The sequence below is a fragment of the Ascidiella aspersa genome, chromosome 1 (genome assembly GCF_963924565.1).
Source record: "Ascidiella aspersa chromosome 1, kaAscAspe10.2, whole genome shotgun sequence".
Classification (NCBI taxonomy): Eukaryota; Metazoa; Chordata; class Ascidiacea; order Phlebobranchia; family Ascidiidae; genus Ascidiella; species Ascidiella aspersa.
Window position 1 is genome coordinate 29,218,706 of NC_139447.1, and position 19,409 is coordinate 29,238,114.

Sequence of the window (19,409 nt, forward strand, 5' to 3'; positions counted from 1 at the left end):
TTATCAGTTAGGATTTATTTTCTATAACCGGTATTATTTTTTCCGGGAAATTTTAGTAGAACCAATACCTATACAATGATATAGGCCTTGGAAGAATGCATTCCATTCATTATCTATTTTACTTTACGTTTGTGGGTTCCGAGAAAATTAACACTTACCTTGAGAGGTCTTTCACAGTGATCACGTAGGCGTTGGCCGTGGGGCCCAAGGGAGGCAGCCATTGCACTTCGGCTTGACTGGTCGGCCGTACAATTTCTGTTGGCGTGGTGTGCGTTCGCGCAAAACCGCATAAAAACGACTAGAGAAAACTTTATTTAGTACGTATTTTAAGAAAGTTTTAGTTTTTGCTTCTTTTCGCATTACAAGTTTTGGCTTGTCACGTAGGCACTTTTGTGTTCGTTAGTGTTATCAATCATGTTAGGCTATATATTTTGCATGTAATATGATAGGAAATGCAAGGGGGTATACTACACTGTTGACCACCTTACTACACTCCTAAGGAATATGGATTTACTACCGCGCAACACAAGCATGCTGCTTTAGTATTGCGATCAAATAATAATGTGCTAGCAACGGCCACTGTTGGAATAGGCTTGTCACGTTTCCGACCACAAAAGCCAGACCGCCTTAGAAAAAAAAAAGGATTTAACACTTCGTCATTTAGCATAGCAAGCACGCTGGACAGACCGTTGCCGAGAATAGATCGCTATAGTGTTTACATCTTAGAAACGTTATCTATTGTCACATTAGGCAATAGTAAATGGTTGAATGTTAAATGAAGCAGCTCAGGTTGGTTGATTTATTTGTTAAATAACCGAAAAAAGTACAAAAATAGTGTTGGGCGTGTTTGTTCTTCAGTTTTAACACACGTATTTTTTCTTTAGGCTGGATAAGTTTGTTGAGTTTAATATTTATTTATTTATTTATAAAATAATGACTAAAAAAATAGTTTGGATTCTTATTCTTGCCACATATGTAACTTGTTCAAACTGTAAGGTAAGTACCATTAGGTCATGTTATATAATAAGTCAAAATATAAATTAATTTGTTGTTAAAAATATATATACTGGTATAAAGATTGTTGTTGATAGTAAACAGTGATTTGTCATGCTAAAAACGATTTTGCAGCTTGAAATTGCGCGACTGTAATAACTTTTCGCCCTAATTTGCACGGCTGTAATAACATTATTTGCAAAATTAAATCCCGCGAGGCCTTACTTTCCAACCTGGGACACTACTAGGTACTGACAAGATAGAGCTAACCATCTGTAATTGACAATAATAAAATTCATGTTCAGTTAATATAACTATCTTCCCGGCAGAAACACAAAATGTTCATTTTTCACAAATTTAAAATGGATTCTTTGTTTTTCGAGTCTTTCTAAAAAAACTGAACCAAGAAGAAAACTACACAGTATTTAAAAACATAATTTCATCAAAGAAGTGTTTTAAAAAAACCTCTGCGATTTGCTTTTCATATTTCACATATGCCTGTCTTTTTAGGATCAAGAAAATGAAGATAAAATAAATCAATATCAAGACATTGAACTTGGTCTACCTAGAGTCAGTAGGGTAATGGATATTGGGGATGACGATAAAGCTTGGGTTATTGATGATGCTATTACCATCCAACAAAGATATTCATTTGTAAATGTCCATACAAATCGAGGAAACCCACTTGAGTTTACTTTTATGCATGAGGTAAGAAAAATTGTAACGATGCCTACTGCAATTATTATTTTAGAATATTTTCATTTCTATTAAAAATTATATTTTGAAAATTATAGACAATTGGTCGTATAAACCAACTAACCATTTTTTAATTGACAAACAGATATAAAACATTGTTTCGTTAATCAAATAAATGTGCATGGAATGTCTTGCAGAATTATACGAAAGCTGACCCAAATGTAGAATGGAACTTGGGAGCAGCTCCATGGAGCAAAAGTCTCAATATGTCTCAAACCAAGGTTGCATCATTTTGGAAAGATTTGCAACCAATGGTTGAAAATTTACTTGGAAAAAAGGTATATATGAGTTTTCACTTTTATTGATTTGAAAAGATGGACTTTCGCAGATTTGTTCAGTTTCGTTCTTATTAACCAAATAACATAAAGAATTGGTTTTGTCACTCGTGTATTTCATGTTATATCTTGTACCAAATATATCTGTTTTATTGTGTATATTTATTTTTGTTAAAAAAATATTGTTGCTGTTATTATAATAGTCTATCTTTTCCATTAAGTTTTTCCTTTTTCTGTTTGGCTTAACCTACATAGTACAAGTAAAATCCTATTTGTGTTTTAGATTGAATTGCAACATGGAGATTTAAATTATGTTCGAGCTTTAGATGCTATTGTTCCTAACGTCAATCGCTTCTGCCATCCTAACCGTTACATCCTAACTGTTTTCTTCAACGATCTGTGGAGACTAAACAATTATGCACAGGTTTCTTTTAGAATGAAACTTTTCCCAAAAACATTTTCACTTTTATTTTATTCTTTTTAAATTAGACTAACTCTACCATTATCAGCAAGGGATTTTCTTTGATGTTAGTGTTTTAAACAAAATGTAAATGGCTTGTTGCTTATATTTAATTATGGTAGTTTTAGTAACATGTTCAGTTTTCTATTAAGGTGTATCCTGTTGTATTTTTCGCAACTTATAACATTTTGTTATATGTATCAATTCTGATATATACCTCTTTTGTTTAATTCTTGATCAGTTGCATTTTTTTTGCAGATGTCATTCTACAGCATGATGCGAAACCCAAATGTAACAAGTGAACTTCGCCTTGAAATCACAGAAACTGTCCACCCTCACGAAAACCGGGCTGTTTTGTGGCCGTCCTGTCATGTGCACATGCTAAGAGCGCCGTGTGTTAACTACTATCAGCATCTTACATACGCAAACTTGTATGTTACAGCTAGTGACAAGCCAGCCGAAGGTACATGTGCTTTTTTATTTGTAGCTAATGAATTATTACAGAAGATGGGTTGACATTGCAATAACTGTTAAAGGCATGCAGGTAAATGTGCTTTTATATTTGTAGCTAATTAATACAAAAGATGTGTTTTTATTGCAATAACTGTTAAAGCAGTTTTAGTTTTGTTCATCCCTAGCATCTATCTCCAGATTTCATTCACCCTTCTCGTGATATGATAAAACCATCTCGTAAACAGCACAAAATGACTTAATTTGTTTTGCAAGCTATCATCCATTTCTGACGGTTCATCCTTATTCACCCCTTTTGGTTGGTTCACCCTTGCGGAAATTTCATTCACCCTGGGGTGAACCATTCACCTGATTAAGAAACAATGTGTTAAAGGCATGCACTGTAATTTTGTACCAATTGAACCAACCCATCTTGCGCCATGCTTAAAAGTAAATTCTTGTTAAAGTTTACTCAATGTTCAGTTGCAACAATTCAATTTTAACTGTCTACGTGATATAACTCCAACCATATGGTGCTGCTCTACAACAGCCTTTCCTGTTGGCCTGACAGGAAGCTTAGATGCCATATTCTTTTTTTCAATCTGTTCGTCTTATTTCTATTTCAAAGCAATTTATTAAACTTTTGCTAGATCTTATTGGATGGTTACATTTTTTTAACTCAAGAGTGTTCATAAATAGGCTTTTCAGAAAGTTATTTTCCTAAATATCGAATTTTATATAAAGCTATTCAGTAAATTTTAATATATGTTAATAGGAATTTATTAGTTAGTCATTGTCACTTTTATTTGAATTATTTTAGTGTAACTCTCTGAAAAATACGTCATTTCCAGTGTTCATTTTTGCTTTTTAAACAATCTTGCTTTAATGTTTATTAAGTTGGCCTTAAAATTGATAGCTAAAAGAGCAGAAACAGAAATAAATTTGCCACACTGATTAAATTGGATAAACAATAAGGCCAACTTAATCTCAAATTTATATAAATTAAAAAAAAATGACTAACACTTCTAGGTGGATTTTTTTTGGCCAATAAAATCAGAATTAGGAACTCTGTTGAGAACCACTTGCCCAGGTTAATTAATTGATTAATATTTTGCAGCCATTACAGTCAACAAACATGAAGCTCCGTCAAAAGCAATGGAATCACTGTTGGCTCAATTCAACTTTCCAAACCCCCAAAACGTTCAAGAGATTAATTTTGACAAATGTCTAACAAGGACGTTTTATGACGAGACAAAAAACAGGTAAACAATTCCTTCTTTTTGTTTATTCACCGTTTTTTTTTTAATTACTTTTTTTTTATTTTACTAATTGAAGCCATTCTTTATATATCGGAACCTTTGATTTACACGCAATCAGAGTTTCGTGAATGGAAAAGGTGTGTAATTCACAACTTTAATACTAGATGAAATAGCCTAACTTTCCCCAGATGTAATTTGGGTATTTACAGGATCGAATTTTTGCACTTCTGCTCACCAATGTGAGTGCAAATTGCTCCAGGCTAGTGTTGATTGGTGCCAACCCACACAGGGGTTCTTACATTAATTTTAACCAGGGTTACATGCATTTTTTTAGCGATAACGCCCTAAAACAAGAAGTCCTAAAAAGATGCAAACTGAAATAAAGTCTAAATATTTTCAAGGAGAAGGCGACAAAGCAAGGACCCCCTTACACCAATTCACGTCCCCCAGTTAAAGAAAAAACCCTGGTCTTTTACATTGTCCAATGTATCAAGTGTATAAAAGGGGGAACACTAAACACGGATGTGTTCATAATCTTCAGTAGAAAAAGAATGGCCCAAATAAAAGTATGAATCTTTTATAATTTATTTCGGTCACTCTTTCTCTACTTAAAGATTATGAAAGTGGGATTACTCTTATGAATTTTTGGGCAAAATGAACACGTCCTTGTTTAAACTTATTTCACGCACCCTTCCACAAAGGCCCATCCACGTGTTTGACGATTTGTTTACTACTGAGGAACTTCGGGCTTGGCGTGAGCTCTTACTTCGTTCCAAGCCTCAAATGAACCCATTTGACCCTGCACCACTTCAGGATCATGACAACGTTCAGTGGATGTCATCGTATGGGGTACGTACCGTCGTGCTTTTATAGGTTTGCGTAAAAAGAAATAACATCGTTGCGTTTTCGTTTTTAACCTGCTTCTTTGTAGACCAGCAATAAAATAGATGGGCACTCTTCATATTGGTTCTTTAAACGGATTCCGACATAAGGGCGATATTTTAATACCAGCAAGCTCGGAAATAAATCAATAGTAAAAAATGCCTAATAGTAAAAATAAACTAATCCAGAATATGACCTAGAACACAAGTATGAGTTTTAACCAATCTCAAACTTAGCTAAAATCCCTCCCCTAACTTTATCACTATAACTGCACTAATAACTCTATTCCTAGCCCAACTTCGAACATCCCCCAGTACCCTAACCGAAGCCAAACAATCCTGTTCCTAAACAGCGATTTTAACCGGCAATGTCCGACAGTCGGTGCCCAAACGGCCATTCTCCCCATAACTCCATCCGCACGGTTATATACTAGGGTTTCTTAATTTTTATTTTACCGCGGACCCCTAACTTTTTTTGCTTTGCATGGACATATTTTGAGCGATGACGTTAAAATTGACGTCACAATGCCAAATAGAAAAATAAAATAATTTCTGTTTCCGGTTTAAAAAATGTGAAAGTGAAATGGAGTCTAAACACTTCAAGTGCAGAAACGTTTTTTTTAATTTAACTTTTTTCTTTGAAAAATTAATTACTTTCCATAGAAACACTAAAATTTCAATCAGACCTTCGTGGACCCCTTAAAACTAGTTCACGTACCCCAAAAGGGTCTATGGAGACCAGTTTAAGAACCCGTACGAAAGTCGTTGCCCTGGATGTTTTGACAGTCGTGTGCGTTTTGCGCAGGTGGAAGACTTCACCACTTCAGTTATGTGGCCTCGCTTTCAAGCCCTGCTCAAGTACGTATCCAACGAAACCGAGTGGTATCCCTACGACGTCGCTCTCAACTACATCAGGGCTGGGGACCACACCAGGATCCACCCCGACTCCGAGCCCCATCAGGTATGGGCGTGGTGAGCTGCGGCCGATCACAGCAGTGGTTCCCAAACTTTCTAAAGCGTGACCCAAATTTGAGTTTTATGTACAAACTATGAAATATAATAGTTTTTAGTGAAATAGTCGATTGTTAGCAAACAGATTAAAATGGTTTAATTGCGGTTTATTCGGATGACTTGTTTACTAAATTTTGTAGTTTCAACAATTACATGAACAAACTTGATTTAAATACGGTCTAAACTGCTTATGATAAAATAATTCAGTCTATATTAGGGTGAAATGATAAAAAAATAGAAAACAAATTCTATGATACACTTATACCGGTCCAAGTTAGGCAGATTTCAATCATATCTGCACCATTCATTTTTTTACCTTTCGCAACCCACGTTTGGGTCGTGATACGTGAGAGCCCCGTTCTTTTGTAAACAATGGATTTAAACAACTAGTACAAAACTATTTGCTTATCAAGGTCGAAAAAGTAGCACAATAGTTTTCTAGTATTTATGATAGATTAACATTAACCTTTCAAGGCAAATAACGACCGACTTTCTTACTTGGTATCTTCGTCACAATTGGTATCTTCGTCACAATTAACACCTACTCGGGTATCGAACCTAATTTGATAGCATTGGTCAGTCGTCCCTATAACTAATAAGAATTTGTCGTAATATTGATACTCTTCTAACACTAGTAGGCTGATATATTTAGCTTTATATTAGAACCTCTAGCGCACCGTTATTTACTCCTCGCAAATTAATCTATTACCTCCAACGATTTACAACGACTAAAATTGTTTGAATCGCATTTACATGACCTAAATTGCTCTATATTCGTATTACCATTTAGTTATTTATGTAAAGAACCAAATTCGATAGGACTTCTGTAATTTGTTCCCGGAAAGATTGCTTACAGCAGTGGTTCTTAAACTAGGGGGCGTGTGAGGTTCACAAGGGGGGCGTGAGAAATTGACGAACTCCTGGATTATGACTAAACTATAACAACAAGGCAAAGTGATATTTCCCTGCTACTAACTCCCGAATTAAGCATTTGGTCTCCAGAAAACAGTTACATCCTTCGCATTAATGCAACTTACCTGGAAATAAATTGCAGTTCTGCTTTATGTTTTTGTATGTTGAAACAAGGTGGGGCGCGAGTTTTGTTAAAATTGTAAAAGGGCTGCATGTCTCGAAAAATTTAAGAACCACTGGCTTACAGGGTGTCAGATCAAAATATATCCCAGAACATCACTGTTTTGCGCTTTAAGAGCTCAATTCTTTATCGCGACTGTACTTGTTCCCAGCATGAATTCACCCTTCTGCTATACTTGAGCGAGGCACTGACGGCAAACGACTACGGCGAAACCGTTTTTGTGAAGAAAAACTTTGCCGGCGACGGCATTCACGAGTTCTTAGGCGCTGGCGGGGATGTCTACTCGACCATTTGCGCCATTGCCCCGAAATTCGGGCGCCTGGCAATCTTTAGAAGTAAGTAACAAACAGCGTCTCCGTTTTTACCTCTGTCGTTGCCCCATTCGTTATGCTGAGATGAAAAGTCATGATTAAGACTGAGTCGCATTTGAGGACGTATTTTACCACTAAAGAATTACAACTTTACGAGGTTTGAACTCTGTTTTTGTGCGAGGTTTGAACCCTTGGCGCTTTACCGAATTATCTCAAAGAAACGCTGCATGTATGCTATTTCGACTATTTTTAGCTTTAAGTATGCAGCACTATTAGTATTACCCTTCTAATACTCCTCAAGGTTACATTGCATCATTTAGTTCTTTAACATTGATTAATGTGCTTATTTCTGGACTATAAAAAATTTAGCAAATGTGCTTTTTTACTCGTCGAATACTCTTTAAGGTTTGTATAATACAACTTGTAATAAACCATTTGTTACTTTTAACTTAACTTTTTAGGTTTAGCAAAGGTTTTTGTTATGCAAACGTCACGTGTATTTATGTGATAACGCCAATGAACTCTCCAATTTAATTTGTAAAAAGTAACACGATTGCGTTAGTTTAATCCCAACTCGAAATTTGCCAAAAGTTTCCGACTATGCGCATATGCACATTTTTTAACCGACATAATTTGCTGTTTGATAAGCGTATTGAACGATTTTTTTTTCAAATTCACCCTCATTCATCTTGGTTAAATCAGGGCAAGTTTAAACCCTTGAACTAGGCAAGCGCTTAAGCGTGTTTATTGGTTGACCTAAAAATTTATTTCGATGCACACTGTTGACAGAACAACAATAGAGTAGTTTTACAATCACCCTTAACACACGACTATATGTAAATGTCTTAAAATTATTAAATTTTTTATGAATAGTACGTATTTAAGTCTAAAATGCTTGCGTGTATGCCTATTGGTAATACAAATAACTTATTTTCCAAAACTACAAAAACTTTCGCGGCAAAAGAATGACTGGGTTAAACGAAAAAAGAAAAAGCATATCGAATATGTCAAAAGTTTTATCGCAAATGTCAAATTTTCGCTTTATTTCTTGTAGACAATATCGAGCATGCGGCGCACACACCCTCCACTCTGTTCCTTGGCGGGCGCTACACGTTCGCCGTCAAAGTCAGCCGCACCAAGCGTCTTTCTGACATAAAGCGGATCTACGAAAGCATGGAAGCGGTGTCCGACGTCACGCCTGTATTGAAAAAAGTAAACCGGTAAGTTTAAAAAACCTTCCCTCTGTTCTTTGATAAAATAGATATTGATATGTAGGTATAGTGCAACGATAAGAGTAAAAATAGTTTTTTGGAGGGGTGCACATTCTCAACCAAAGAAATGGCGTTTTTTACAACGAGGAAAAAAAACAATCGATGTTTCTTCTAAAATATGCGACCATTCTTAATAGAAAAATTAAAAGTGTAAAAGCTGTTTTAAAATGTAGCCGAGTTCTGTAATCTATATTAGTAAATTACGCTCTTTTTGAGTCCAGTGTTTGGTTCATGCGAAGCAAAGGATAAGAATTCTAATCGAATCCCTTTACTCGTACGATTCATATAAAAGCATTTACCATTTTTTTGTGATGTTTTTTTTTTATAAACTCGCCCTTATCGCGACGATAAAGTGCCCGACCAACAAGGTACACGTTTAATTGCAGGCAGCTGCAAATGGGGCGACATGACGACCCAAACGAATCGAAGCTCAGTGACGATATATTACAAAAGCTTCTCGTGAAAGTCAAGAAGATGGCTCTCAAGTCGAAGAGCGATTCCTACACGGAGGCGCTGCAAGAGGCGTACAGTTTTTAATGGCCAAGGAAGCAACTTCTTATGGATACAGTGCGTCACCTTTTGTGCACCGTCTGTTTTTTTAGGGTAGCAATTCGCAAATGAACAAAACTATCTTCACTTTGAATAATTATATTTGTGATAACAGTTAGTATTTTTCATAGTTCCGTATCTTGCATTTATTATGAATTGTTATGATCACAGGTAGAAGTGTCTAATAATATCTGATGCCAAGCAATCTAACGCGTTGATTCTGATTAACAACTTGAGGTTATCAAACGCCTCAAACGTTAAAAAATTGGCCTAAAAACTTGGCAAAAACACTTTTTAATCTATTTTGCTTGTTTGAAAATGGTAAAGACGTAAATTCGGTTTTATATAGCGATACTATTTGTCCAAAATATTTGGCACCGGAATAAAGTATTAAGAGTCGAACATTCCTCCCTCTAGTGTACAGATTTTTGCTTTCATTGCAGCCTTTTGCAATTTATGCTTGCTTTTGTCCCACCGAATAATATTTTGCAGCGCCATTTTTTTACCGATGAGTTTGTAGTGTTTTTACTGCCTATACTAGATTATACTGTTTCTACTGCCGATGAGATTACACTGCCCTTTCTCTGACTCACCAACCGTTTTGCGGTTTCTGTAATGCTTAATTGTGATCATGCAGGTGGCCTCATTTATAATGCAAATAACCTTATCTCGCCAATCTATTTTGCAAAACATTTTTTTTAAATAGTTTTCCAACGTCGTCATAATCTTAAAACTTTTTTACAATTTTTGTCGATATTCAATTATATTGTCTATTCTTTTCGAACAGTCTTCAATATTAACTACGACCCAGCTTGTCGAGAGTTTTTTCACTGTTTTTTTTTATTTGTGCAATATATGAGTGGATTGCCGTGCCAATTTAAAGGAGAAAGATGTGAAATAAATTAACGTAAATATGCCAAACTAATGACAAAGAATTAGCATTTGCTAAAAAGTAGTTAGCTTTATTTAGACAAGGTTAATCTGGTGTAGCGTTAACTAACATTTGATGCATAAAAATATATTCAAATGTTTCTCGAACAAACGACATTTATAGTATAACTAAACAGATATTGGAATGTATAGTTTGTGAGTCACACGACTCAAGGTTGCACAGAATGCTTAGCCCGTATGGGCTTAATAGATTTTAGTAAAACGTATAAAAGTTCGCGCAAAGCGTTTTGAAAACGAAACTTTTTTTAAAATAGCTTGCGGCCTACATTTGGCCCGCGGCACTTAGTTTGCCGACCACTCGCGGACCGGTACATCATGTAATGTTATTAATATATTTTTTATATTACCTTTATTATGATGAAAAAAAATGAGGTTAAAGAACATTTTTTTGTCATGCTTTTCAACCATGACTTCTATAATATTGCTGTTTTATCTAACATATGTGGTAAAATCGTGGTAAAAAAATATGTGGTAAAAATCGTTTTGACATAAAATGCAATCACTTTAATGCTTTATACCAGCTGTCGAAAATAATTAATTTCACGTGTCGCAAAACAGAAAATGATGGACAATTGACGAAGTACGACTAGCAATATGCTGACAATTTAAATAATATAGATAGGCAGGCGTACATTGACGTCACAACCGGCCAGGCTGTCCGAAACGAATCCCAGGGTTGGGCCCGATTTTCCAAAGCTGTTAGCTGTTACACCAGTCGCCACACTGGGTGACGTAGTTGTAAATGAGGGTAATACCCTATTTATACACTGATTTTGCTGACTGTCCACTTCCTGAAAAAAAGGAAACTCTAGATTCCCCAATAAAATCCTTTATACCAAATGGAGAGAAATTTCAAGATTTTGATTCTGAAATTTCTTTTTCATTTGAAAGTAAAACAAACAATGACAAACATTCAGAAAATCATATACCTTCATTTGAATTAGCTGCTGCTCAACAAACTTACCAGCCAAATGATTCTGATTTACAATTTGAGCCAAAAATAGAAAATGAGTTTCAAAGTATGAAGATAGAAACTTGTGATAAAACTTATAGCAGCAACAATCACTTTAACGACACTGGACAACGTCCACTCTTTGATGAACAAGATTCCAACAGTATAAATTCTTCAGATGTTTTGCAATCTGTTCTGAATGGAGTACAAAACAGTGCTAGTGAGAGGCCATATTTTGATGAATTGGATGACCAAAGCGATTCATCAGATTTAAGTAAAGAAAAGTCTGATATCTTAAGCAATAAAATATCACATAATGAATTGGAAAACAGTGAGTCACCATGTCATTCGCCAACTATTGCTAATGAAATAAATCAAATAACAGAAGCCAAATCTGAAAACAACAGTATTCAAGAAGTGAAACTGGAAAGTGATTCTAGTGAAGAATCAAGTTCAGAATGTTCCAAATCACAAACTGACCCCCAAAATGGGGGAAATTTGGAAATCAAAGACAGTGAACATTTTTCAACACCGAGCATAGATTCAGAAGGACCAAACTGTGATGAATTTGCAGAATTTTCAAAAGAACCTCAAGGTGATGCAAATAACACCACAACGGAAGAATCCCAACCAGTGGAAGAATTCTCCACTGGTGGCAATGCCAGTCATTTCGCTGATTTTTCTAGCAATTCAAAGCCTGGTGAATCTCCTATTCAACCAAGTTTGGAGTTTTCTCGAGCAGAAGATACCACTTCTCCAAACCATGAGGACAGTGATAAGTTTTCCGCATTTGCTGTCACACCTACTTTAGAAACCTCTAAACTTTCAGATGTGGAACTGCCGCCAACAGAGGTCACCAAGTCATGTGAAGAATAGTCTGCTGATTTCAGTGATGATGAATTTTCTGACTTTGCTGCTATGTCTGCTGTTACAACAAGGCCAAGTGAAGTGGAAATGGTGAATACCGACATAACTGCAGAGTCTCCTGCTGATGATTTTGCTAGTTTTCCACAGTCATCTTCTGATGCAGCTGATGATGACTTTGGTGCATTTAACACACAAGAAGACAACTTTGGGGACTTTGGTGCCTTTGACAACTTTCAATCCAGCAGTGATCCAACTGAAAATGATGATTTTGGTGACTTTAGTAGTATGGCCACCGATTCAAAAGTGCCTGAATTGGAACAATATCAACCAGTACAAACATTTGAGGTATTTATATTTTTTAACCTAATTTATAAATGTGTATACAGGGGTATCCACAAAATCTAACATGGGAGGTCCCGAATTTTTAACTTAAGGACTATAAGTATGGGCAATCGATGTTGGGGACTGCGCTAAATTAAAAACACGCCTTTCGTCATCTGTAATACTGAACTGAGATATTTTTTCCTGGTGTTATTATGTTTAGCACAACAAAGCTGCTCCTGAAGGAAAATTAGTTGTGTAAATTGCACACTAAACACGTTGTGGTCTTAATTATGCTTATAGAGAATAATTTTGTGTTAACTATCTTAACTTAAAAATTGCGACTTTAAAACTGCACGACAGTCACCAATACCATACCACCTTTTAACACCAACTTCTGAGATAAGTGCAGACAGCGAACAGCGAGGAACATTAGCTGAGCCTAACTTGACATTGTTTAGCAAGAAATAAAGGTTTGACTTAGCATTGTTAATTGTCTAATAAACACTTGCTAAGCAGCAAACCTTAACAAATAACAAAAGGCGAAAGAGAAAAATATCCTTCGTTTACGACCGACAAAACAAGAAATGAAAAACCCAATTACATTAAAAACAAAACAAGAAAACGCGTTACCCAATTACATTAAAAACACTGCCGCTTTTGACAGTGAGTTAAGCCCCGACGAAAAAGATAATATTACTTCCAAAAATGGGTGAGTTTCTAACCCGCACCCCCTGGATACACCACAGTATGTATATATTGGTTGGTAGCCACTTAAAAAATTAGTACCGATTCCTATTTATTCACCAACCTATGAGGTGGACCCTGTTTATTGCTGGCAGATAAGTCAATTTAGACAGACAGATTTTATTTTTTGTGTGTACCACAAACATGAAAAAGTGTTTGAATATATTTATATGGGCCGAAAATTTATTTTCGGGACATATCTTGTTTTTGCCGCTATTCTTTTTTGGTTTCCTATGGCATGTTTCAGACCGATTGAGACTTTCATTGTGCGAAGTGGCACGTCCAAAACTGGGCATACGACTTGCATTTTAAAAAAAGGCTTCTCTTTAGTAAAATTACTTAATGGTCTTAAGAAACAACTTATTTTACCGCCGCAATTTTAAATGCGAAATCTGGTGGCAACTCCAATCCAACATATCAACACCAGGCCTACACAACTTAAAATTGTGTGTTGATATGTTGGATTGGAGTAACATACTATACAGGTGCAAATAGCAAATATTCTCCAAATACGATTTTTTCAAATATTCTTCAAATCGTATTTCATCGTATTGTCGCGGTAATACAAAAAGAGGTAAGGCCGTGAATAAAGTTTCACCCACCGTACAATTAACGCAGGGAAGCATTTCGAGTAGGGATGTTCAAGGCAGAATATTGGCGACACATTTATAATGCTTGCGTCAGCATTTTTTGGGGCGACCAATTACTTTGCGATAAGCTTCGCCTAATAATGAAGTGTCAATAGGGTGTATTTACCGCCGCAAATTTAAATGCGAAATCTTAAGGCAGTGTACGCCTCTCTGTTAGCACCTGTTGTGCATGTTGCTCCAACCAACATACCAATATCAGACCTAAACAACTAGCAAAACTTTCGATTTAATAGTTGCGTATTAGGCACATTATAGTGTGTTTCATATTGTTTGAAACTACAGATTTAAAGTCTGTTTTAACAGCGATTGCTCGGACCAAGCCATGGTAAAAATTTACTGAGTAAAAGTTTGCAAAACTTGCAAACCATAGGCGTTAAACCATTTTAAGTCTTTAGGAGAATGATAATATTTGCTTTTCAAACATGTAAGCTGGCCAAAATGTAATAAAATGGCCATACACATTATCTACGTAAATTCTATTTATCAAATATATGTTTCGATCATTCCCTAAATACTACGCCATATTGGAACCCCTTTCGCAGCAAAGTGGGGAAGTTTTCGGCCCATTATCTGTTTTTGTTTGCAGAAACAAGTTAAGGAAAATGAAAAACAAAATAAGATATATATAATATAAAATACACAATACAAATTACATAATATTAAAAAATAAAAAGTGTCAAATTAAAAATAAAAATTTAAAAATGAAAATTAAAAACTGAATATGAAAAAAAAAATTGAAAAAAATAAAAAATAAAAAATAAAATCAATTTAAAAAAAAATTAAAACAAAATAAAAATAAACACTAAGCCCCGAAAATATACCCCCTGACAAAATATACAACAACCGCACCCCCGTCTAGTCATTTTTGAAATTTTAAATTGAACTTTGATTGATATTAGTCCCTAAACTAATTTTTTTTTGTTCATGATCCTGCTGTCATCAATTTCATTTTATTAGAGATGAATCAATAAAATTATTATCATTTATAAGAAAAAACGCAGATATAAAAAATACTATGCATTAGATGTTAGTTTCACATCTTATTTACCTCTTTGCAGATTTGAAGATAACTCACAATAAGTTATATATAGCTCTACTGTATTATCAAATTTTGTTTTTGGAGTTTTTATTTTAATACAGTTCTACGATTTGTTTTTGCTGCTATTTGAACTTTCAACTAAGAATAAAAGTAAGCTGACAATATTTTTAGCTGCCCAAGACCGTGGATATAAAAAGGTGCTTTTCCATCAATGGCAGCATGATTGACATAAACAGCAACCTGACAAAAGCCATTCATTGTCATGTCAACGATGATCTAATCCAGACTTTTGATTCATCCCAGGAAGAAACCCCTGCAGCAATAGGACCTATGTCAACCTCAAGGTTGTAATAAATTGTAGTATTTCTAAATAAATCTCAATGCCCCTTTCATATAGTATATATTGAGGATAAGCTTTGATTAAAAGGTGTACCCTTTAAAATAACAACTTCTATGTAAGCCCCCCACCAGGTACAAGCAATTTGTATAAACCTTATACTTCAAGTCCATTAATTACTTGTACACCAAAATTCATGTTCTTTTTGGAATTATTAGGTAAAGTTTTTATGGGAGGCATAACAAAATTAATATAAATTTTAGATTCAATTTATATATTAAACTAAATTTATATTAAAATGTTACATAATCTTTTTGCTTAATTATTAACCAATCAATGTAGATGTTAGCATGTTACTTCTGTAAGATATACTAATTGGTGAACATATTATGTAGTAATTAAAAATTTCCCAAGCATATATTGAGAGGATTAAAAAGACCTTTTATTTTTTATTTATTACTTATTTTGTTTTTCCCATACTCTAATTATATACCAGACAATTTGATATTTCTTTGCTGCATTCAGACCATCACAACTGTGGGATCTGATTGAGGATGTTGACAATGCTATTGCTCTTAAGCACCAATGGACAAATTCAAGCCACCATCAGCATCTTTTAGCCGCTCTTGGAATTAACACGCAGAACATTGTAAGGATGTTGTCTATGTACTTTATGCCATATGTTTATACAATTAACAACAATACACTATAATATATATATCATTTATTTAACAATACATACATGCATATGATTAAACATGGAAAAATTAGAGAGTTTTATGTAAATATTTTGCCTTGCTTTTTCACAAACAACACCACACTACATACATGGCATTTTACTAAAATATAAACTGAATGTGTGAGTTAGTGCATGACTATTTTCAATGGGTGTAGCTTTTGCACTGTTTGCTGAATGAGGTGTAACTAGCATTCTAATCCTATTCAACAGCTATTTGGTCGCACAAGCAAGCCCTACTACGTTCCCACGTACTACGCTGCGGGTTTGGTAAGTTAATAAACCACAATTTACAAAACGTTTGGCTTTAATTAAACAGATTGTCAATGAACCACAGCGAAGGTAGTTGAACTTCCTTAAATAATATTAATATATAAGTAATTTATCATTGTCATTAATCACTTTTAATCACAATTTTTTTCTCTATTTAAGATAAATATTCAACATGTGATTATATTATATGGCAGTGTTATAAAACTCATTGAATGTGTAAATAAGCCATTTTCATATATCCAGAAAAAAATTTATTATTTTAGTTTTGTTTGGTTAATAAGCTTTTTAACATAGCTATTGCTAGTGTTAACAATACACAGCTCAACAATTGGAAATAGTGCAGGTAGTCACCATGCCAAATATTGTTATTATATTGTCATTCATTCATTTTTGCAGGGCAATTTTGCAGTTTTTCTCATCAACCAGTAAATTCTATGTTTTTTATGCTTGGTAACTCTGTTGACTTTCAGTAAAGACTTACAGCCACAATAAGAAAAAATATAACATTCCATGTAATAAGTGAATTTTGTTAAATGCTAAATAGATTGGAGGAATATTTTTTTGAAGTATTCCTAAATATAGAAATAGCAAACTGTTTGTACAAATTGTAAACTAAGCTAAATAAAGTTAATTCTGTGACTGTTGTCTGTGTACCCTTCCCTTCAAATTTATATGTTTACCAAGATCCTTGTTCATTTGTTTAGTACTTTAAAAGAGCTATTTTACAGGGCTTGCTTGAGCCCGGGAAGGAAATGAAACCTCTATCAGCTGCTGAAAAAATCACTGCCATGTCACCAACTGACAAAAACCAACCTTCCATAGTAAGTTAAATTTTTTAATTCAGAAGTTCATTAATTTCGGTCATATAATTTGTATGTGTATAATGTAAAAAAAATTATTCAATCAAGTGTTCTTGTTATTCAAACACGTTGCGTTAATTAACGAAAAACTCTTATAATAAAAAATGTAATCGTCTTGTCATTACATGAAAGTGTACAATCTTCATTACTCCAGCAAAAAATGCTAATTTTTGTTAATCAAAGACAGATAAATATGTATTGTTTGTAAAGTCGATTAGACTTCGTATCTAACGAAGCTTCATTTTCATGCTTTTAAATGTTAGGGATGTTGCAATGTAAACTTAACAATCAATTTGCATTATTATACGGTTAGTTTATTAAGCATGCTTTGTTATTTTGCAGGATGGTCAATCAAAACCTTGGACTACTGAAACTGGTTTGTTTTACTTACAACAACTCTTTCTAAGGATGTAGAATTAGTGTAATTAAGTAACAACATTTTTTAAGCCTCCTTGTACTATTCTTCCTAGTTTGTAAAATTAGTTTATTGTAACATTTTTTCTAATCAGCAAAAATGTAGGCAAACTTGTCTTAGTGTACTCCGTGGCATATAGAATAACTATTTTTTTTCGTTTATGAAGACAAACGTGGTCCATATATATTTTGTCGCTGGCCATAAGAACATATCATGTCAATGTTGCTAGGGCGGAATTTCAGTTTAGGGGCCATAAATTTTTTACATTTGACGTTACATCCTACGTCATAACCAGACGTTATAATTCAAGTAATTTTAGAAAACGTTTGGTTCTATAAACATCTGATGTGCAATTATGCGAGTGAACAAAGTTCATCGAGCAAAGCCGCAAAACATTGTGTTTATTTAGTTTTAGTTTGGCAAAACGCTTGCCTTTTATAATAGATGTGCTTAATAGTTGACACATAAAACATTTGTTTTATGTTGCAATATTCTTTTTATTTATTTTCAGATTCACGGCTGATAGGCTTTTACACTGCTTAGACGCGCCAAAACTTCTTTCAACCTATTTTTAACTTACATTTTGTTGCATGTGTAGGTGTAGCATCAAACGGTTTAGCCAATGGTGTACTTGCATGTAGTGGAGTGGTAGGTGACAGTGGCAGCATGCCATCTAACGGGGTCACTTTAGACGCCAGTAGTCTAAACCTTGACGCCTTTAGCGACTCGCTTAAGAGCAATTCTAAGACGACCGCCGCAACCACAGGTAGTAGTCCCAGTTTTTTGAGAAAACACATTTCTTATTGTTTTTACCTATAGTTTTTGAGTTTAAGGAGGATTTTTTAATTGGACAATCCTTTACAGTTCGATTGTGATTGCAAACTGCATCGCAAATTGCGATTGATGTTATCTAACACTTCCATCCAACATAGCTAGTCTTTATCAACTTATTATCACAAATAAAAAACAATTCATGTATTACGTTATACGATGTGCGTTATGCCACAATGCGTTGGTTGTCTACGCAATACTTTTTTATAGTTGCCATATTTAAATCTACACATAGGGATATTTTGTATAATTTGTACCAGTCCACAAAATGGAACTTCAATTCGTTGTTACCACAATTACATTCATTAAAAAATTATTTATTTATTGTGGCTTTGAAACCAATAGCTCAGACAAAATAAAAAAGGGACAAATGTGAACTAGCTCACTTTTGTTTTAGCGCATTTTTACTATTACCTTTGTCAAAGTGTTTTAAAACATTGTTTTTTTACTGCTACGTTCCTGGTTTCCAAATAAAACATTTTTGCTCAAGTTTACATTAGATTTGTTATGGTCAAAATGCGCTAGGTACAAATTTTAAATCATAGATTCATTTAGTACGTTATAGAGCGAATAAAACTTTCGACAGGCGGAGTAATATTACAATTGCGTTAAATTTTCGAAAATCGGCATAAGATCTGAAAATCCGCATGTCCGCATCCACCTGCACGTTGAACCACTGCTTTAAAACGTACCAAAAGCCTAAATTTTATTTGCGATCTTTCTGTGAATTAAGGCGACATTGTAGTACATCCCTTAATTTCGTGTCTTTGTTTTGTCACCAGAGCAAGATAAAATTGATCCGGAGCTTCTGGAGCTAGCCATGGACGTTACTCCGGATCTCTCCACCAAGCGAGCCGATCCGCTCAGTTAAAAATAGCGGATCTCATCTGATTTTACCTGGCAAACGCTTTATGCTTCCCCGAAATAATGGCGGACCAAGTTCCTAAAATAAATGGAATTTAAAACTGGTGGCAAAACAATTAACATAAAGAACACACGCGATTCACTTGTCAATTAAAACCCACAGATTTTACCACTATCTGTGCTTTTGTTATGCTGGAAATGGCGAAAACGTGTCATAACCAATAAAACAAATTACCTTGTAATTTTCCCTAAATACC

At 34.6% G+C, this 19,409-nt stretch overlaps 2 protein-coding genes across 3 annotated transcripts; both read left to right on the plus strand.

Moving 5' to 3' along the window:
* The first annotated feature begins 889 nt into the window (after positions 1 to 889).
* LOC146169622 (uncharacterized) lies at positions 890 to 10,032 on the plus strand. Of its 2 annotated transcripts, XM_083388788.1 has the most exons (11): positions 890 to 996; positions 1,504 to 1,701; positions 1,887 to 2,027; positions 2,308 to 2,448; positions 2,743 to 2,947; positions 4,052 to 4,196; positions 4,895 to 5,042; positions 5,880 to 6,035; positions 7,330 to 7,513; positions 8,544 to 8,709; positions 9,147 to 10,032. In XM_083388788.1, the coding sequence occupies exons 1-11, from the start codon at positions 934 to 936 to the stop codon at positions 9,295 to 9,297; spliced, it is 1,698 nt and encodes a 565-aa protein (XP_083244914.1). In that variant the 5' UTR covers positions 890 to 933; the 3' UTR covers positions 9,298 to 10,032. The 2 variants fall into 2 exon arrangements, with proteins under 2 accessions (XP_083244914.1, XP_083244915.1); XM_083388789.1 differs by lacking the exon at positions 2,308 to 2,448.
* A 2,042-nt stretch (positions 10,033 to 12,074) lies between these two features.
* On the plus strand, positions 12,075 to 19,159 carry LOC146169623 (uncharacterized). The gene is made up of 7 exons (XM_083386601.1): positions 12,075 to 12,424; positions 15,008 to 15,180; positions 15,699 to 15,822; positions 16,123 to 16,179; positions 16,911 to 17,003; positions 18,001 to 18,223; positions 19,071 to 19,159. The coding sequence occupies exons 1-7, from the start codon at positions 12,131 to 12,133 to the stop codon at positions 19,157 to 19,159; spliced, it is 1,053 nt and encodes a 350-aa protein (XP_083242727.1). The 5' UTR covers positions 12,075 to 12,130.
* Positions 19,160 to 19,409: the final 250 nt, after the last annotated feature.

Excerpts from the sequence above, each read along its gene's own strand:
- LOC146169622 (XM_083388788.1), top strand. The coding sequence starts at position 934 with ATGACTAAAAAAATAGTTTGGATTCTTATTCTTGCCACATATGTAACT. Across the intron at positions 2,028-2,307 it reads AAAATTTACTTGGAAAAAAG|ATTGAATTGCAACATGGAGA; the intron begins GTATATATGAGT and ends TTTGTGTTTTAG. Across the intron at positions 7,514-8,543 it reads GCGCCTGGCAATCTTTAGAA|ACAATATCGAGCATGCGGCG; the intron begins GTAAGTAACAAA and ends TATTTCTTGTAG.
- LOC146169623 (XM_083386601.1), top strand. The coding sequence starts at position 12,131 with ATGTCTGCTGTTACAACAAGGCCAAGTGAAGTGGAAATGGTGAATACC. Across the intron at positions 15,181-15,698 it reads GGACCTATGTCAACCTCAAG|ACCATCACAACTGTGGGATC; the intron begins GTTGTAATAAAT and ends TGCTGCATTCAG. Across the intron at positions 15,823-16,122 it reads GAATTAACACGCAGAACATT|CTATTTGGTCGCACAAGCAA; the intron begins GTAAGGATGTTG and ends CCTATTCAACAG.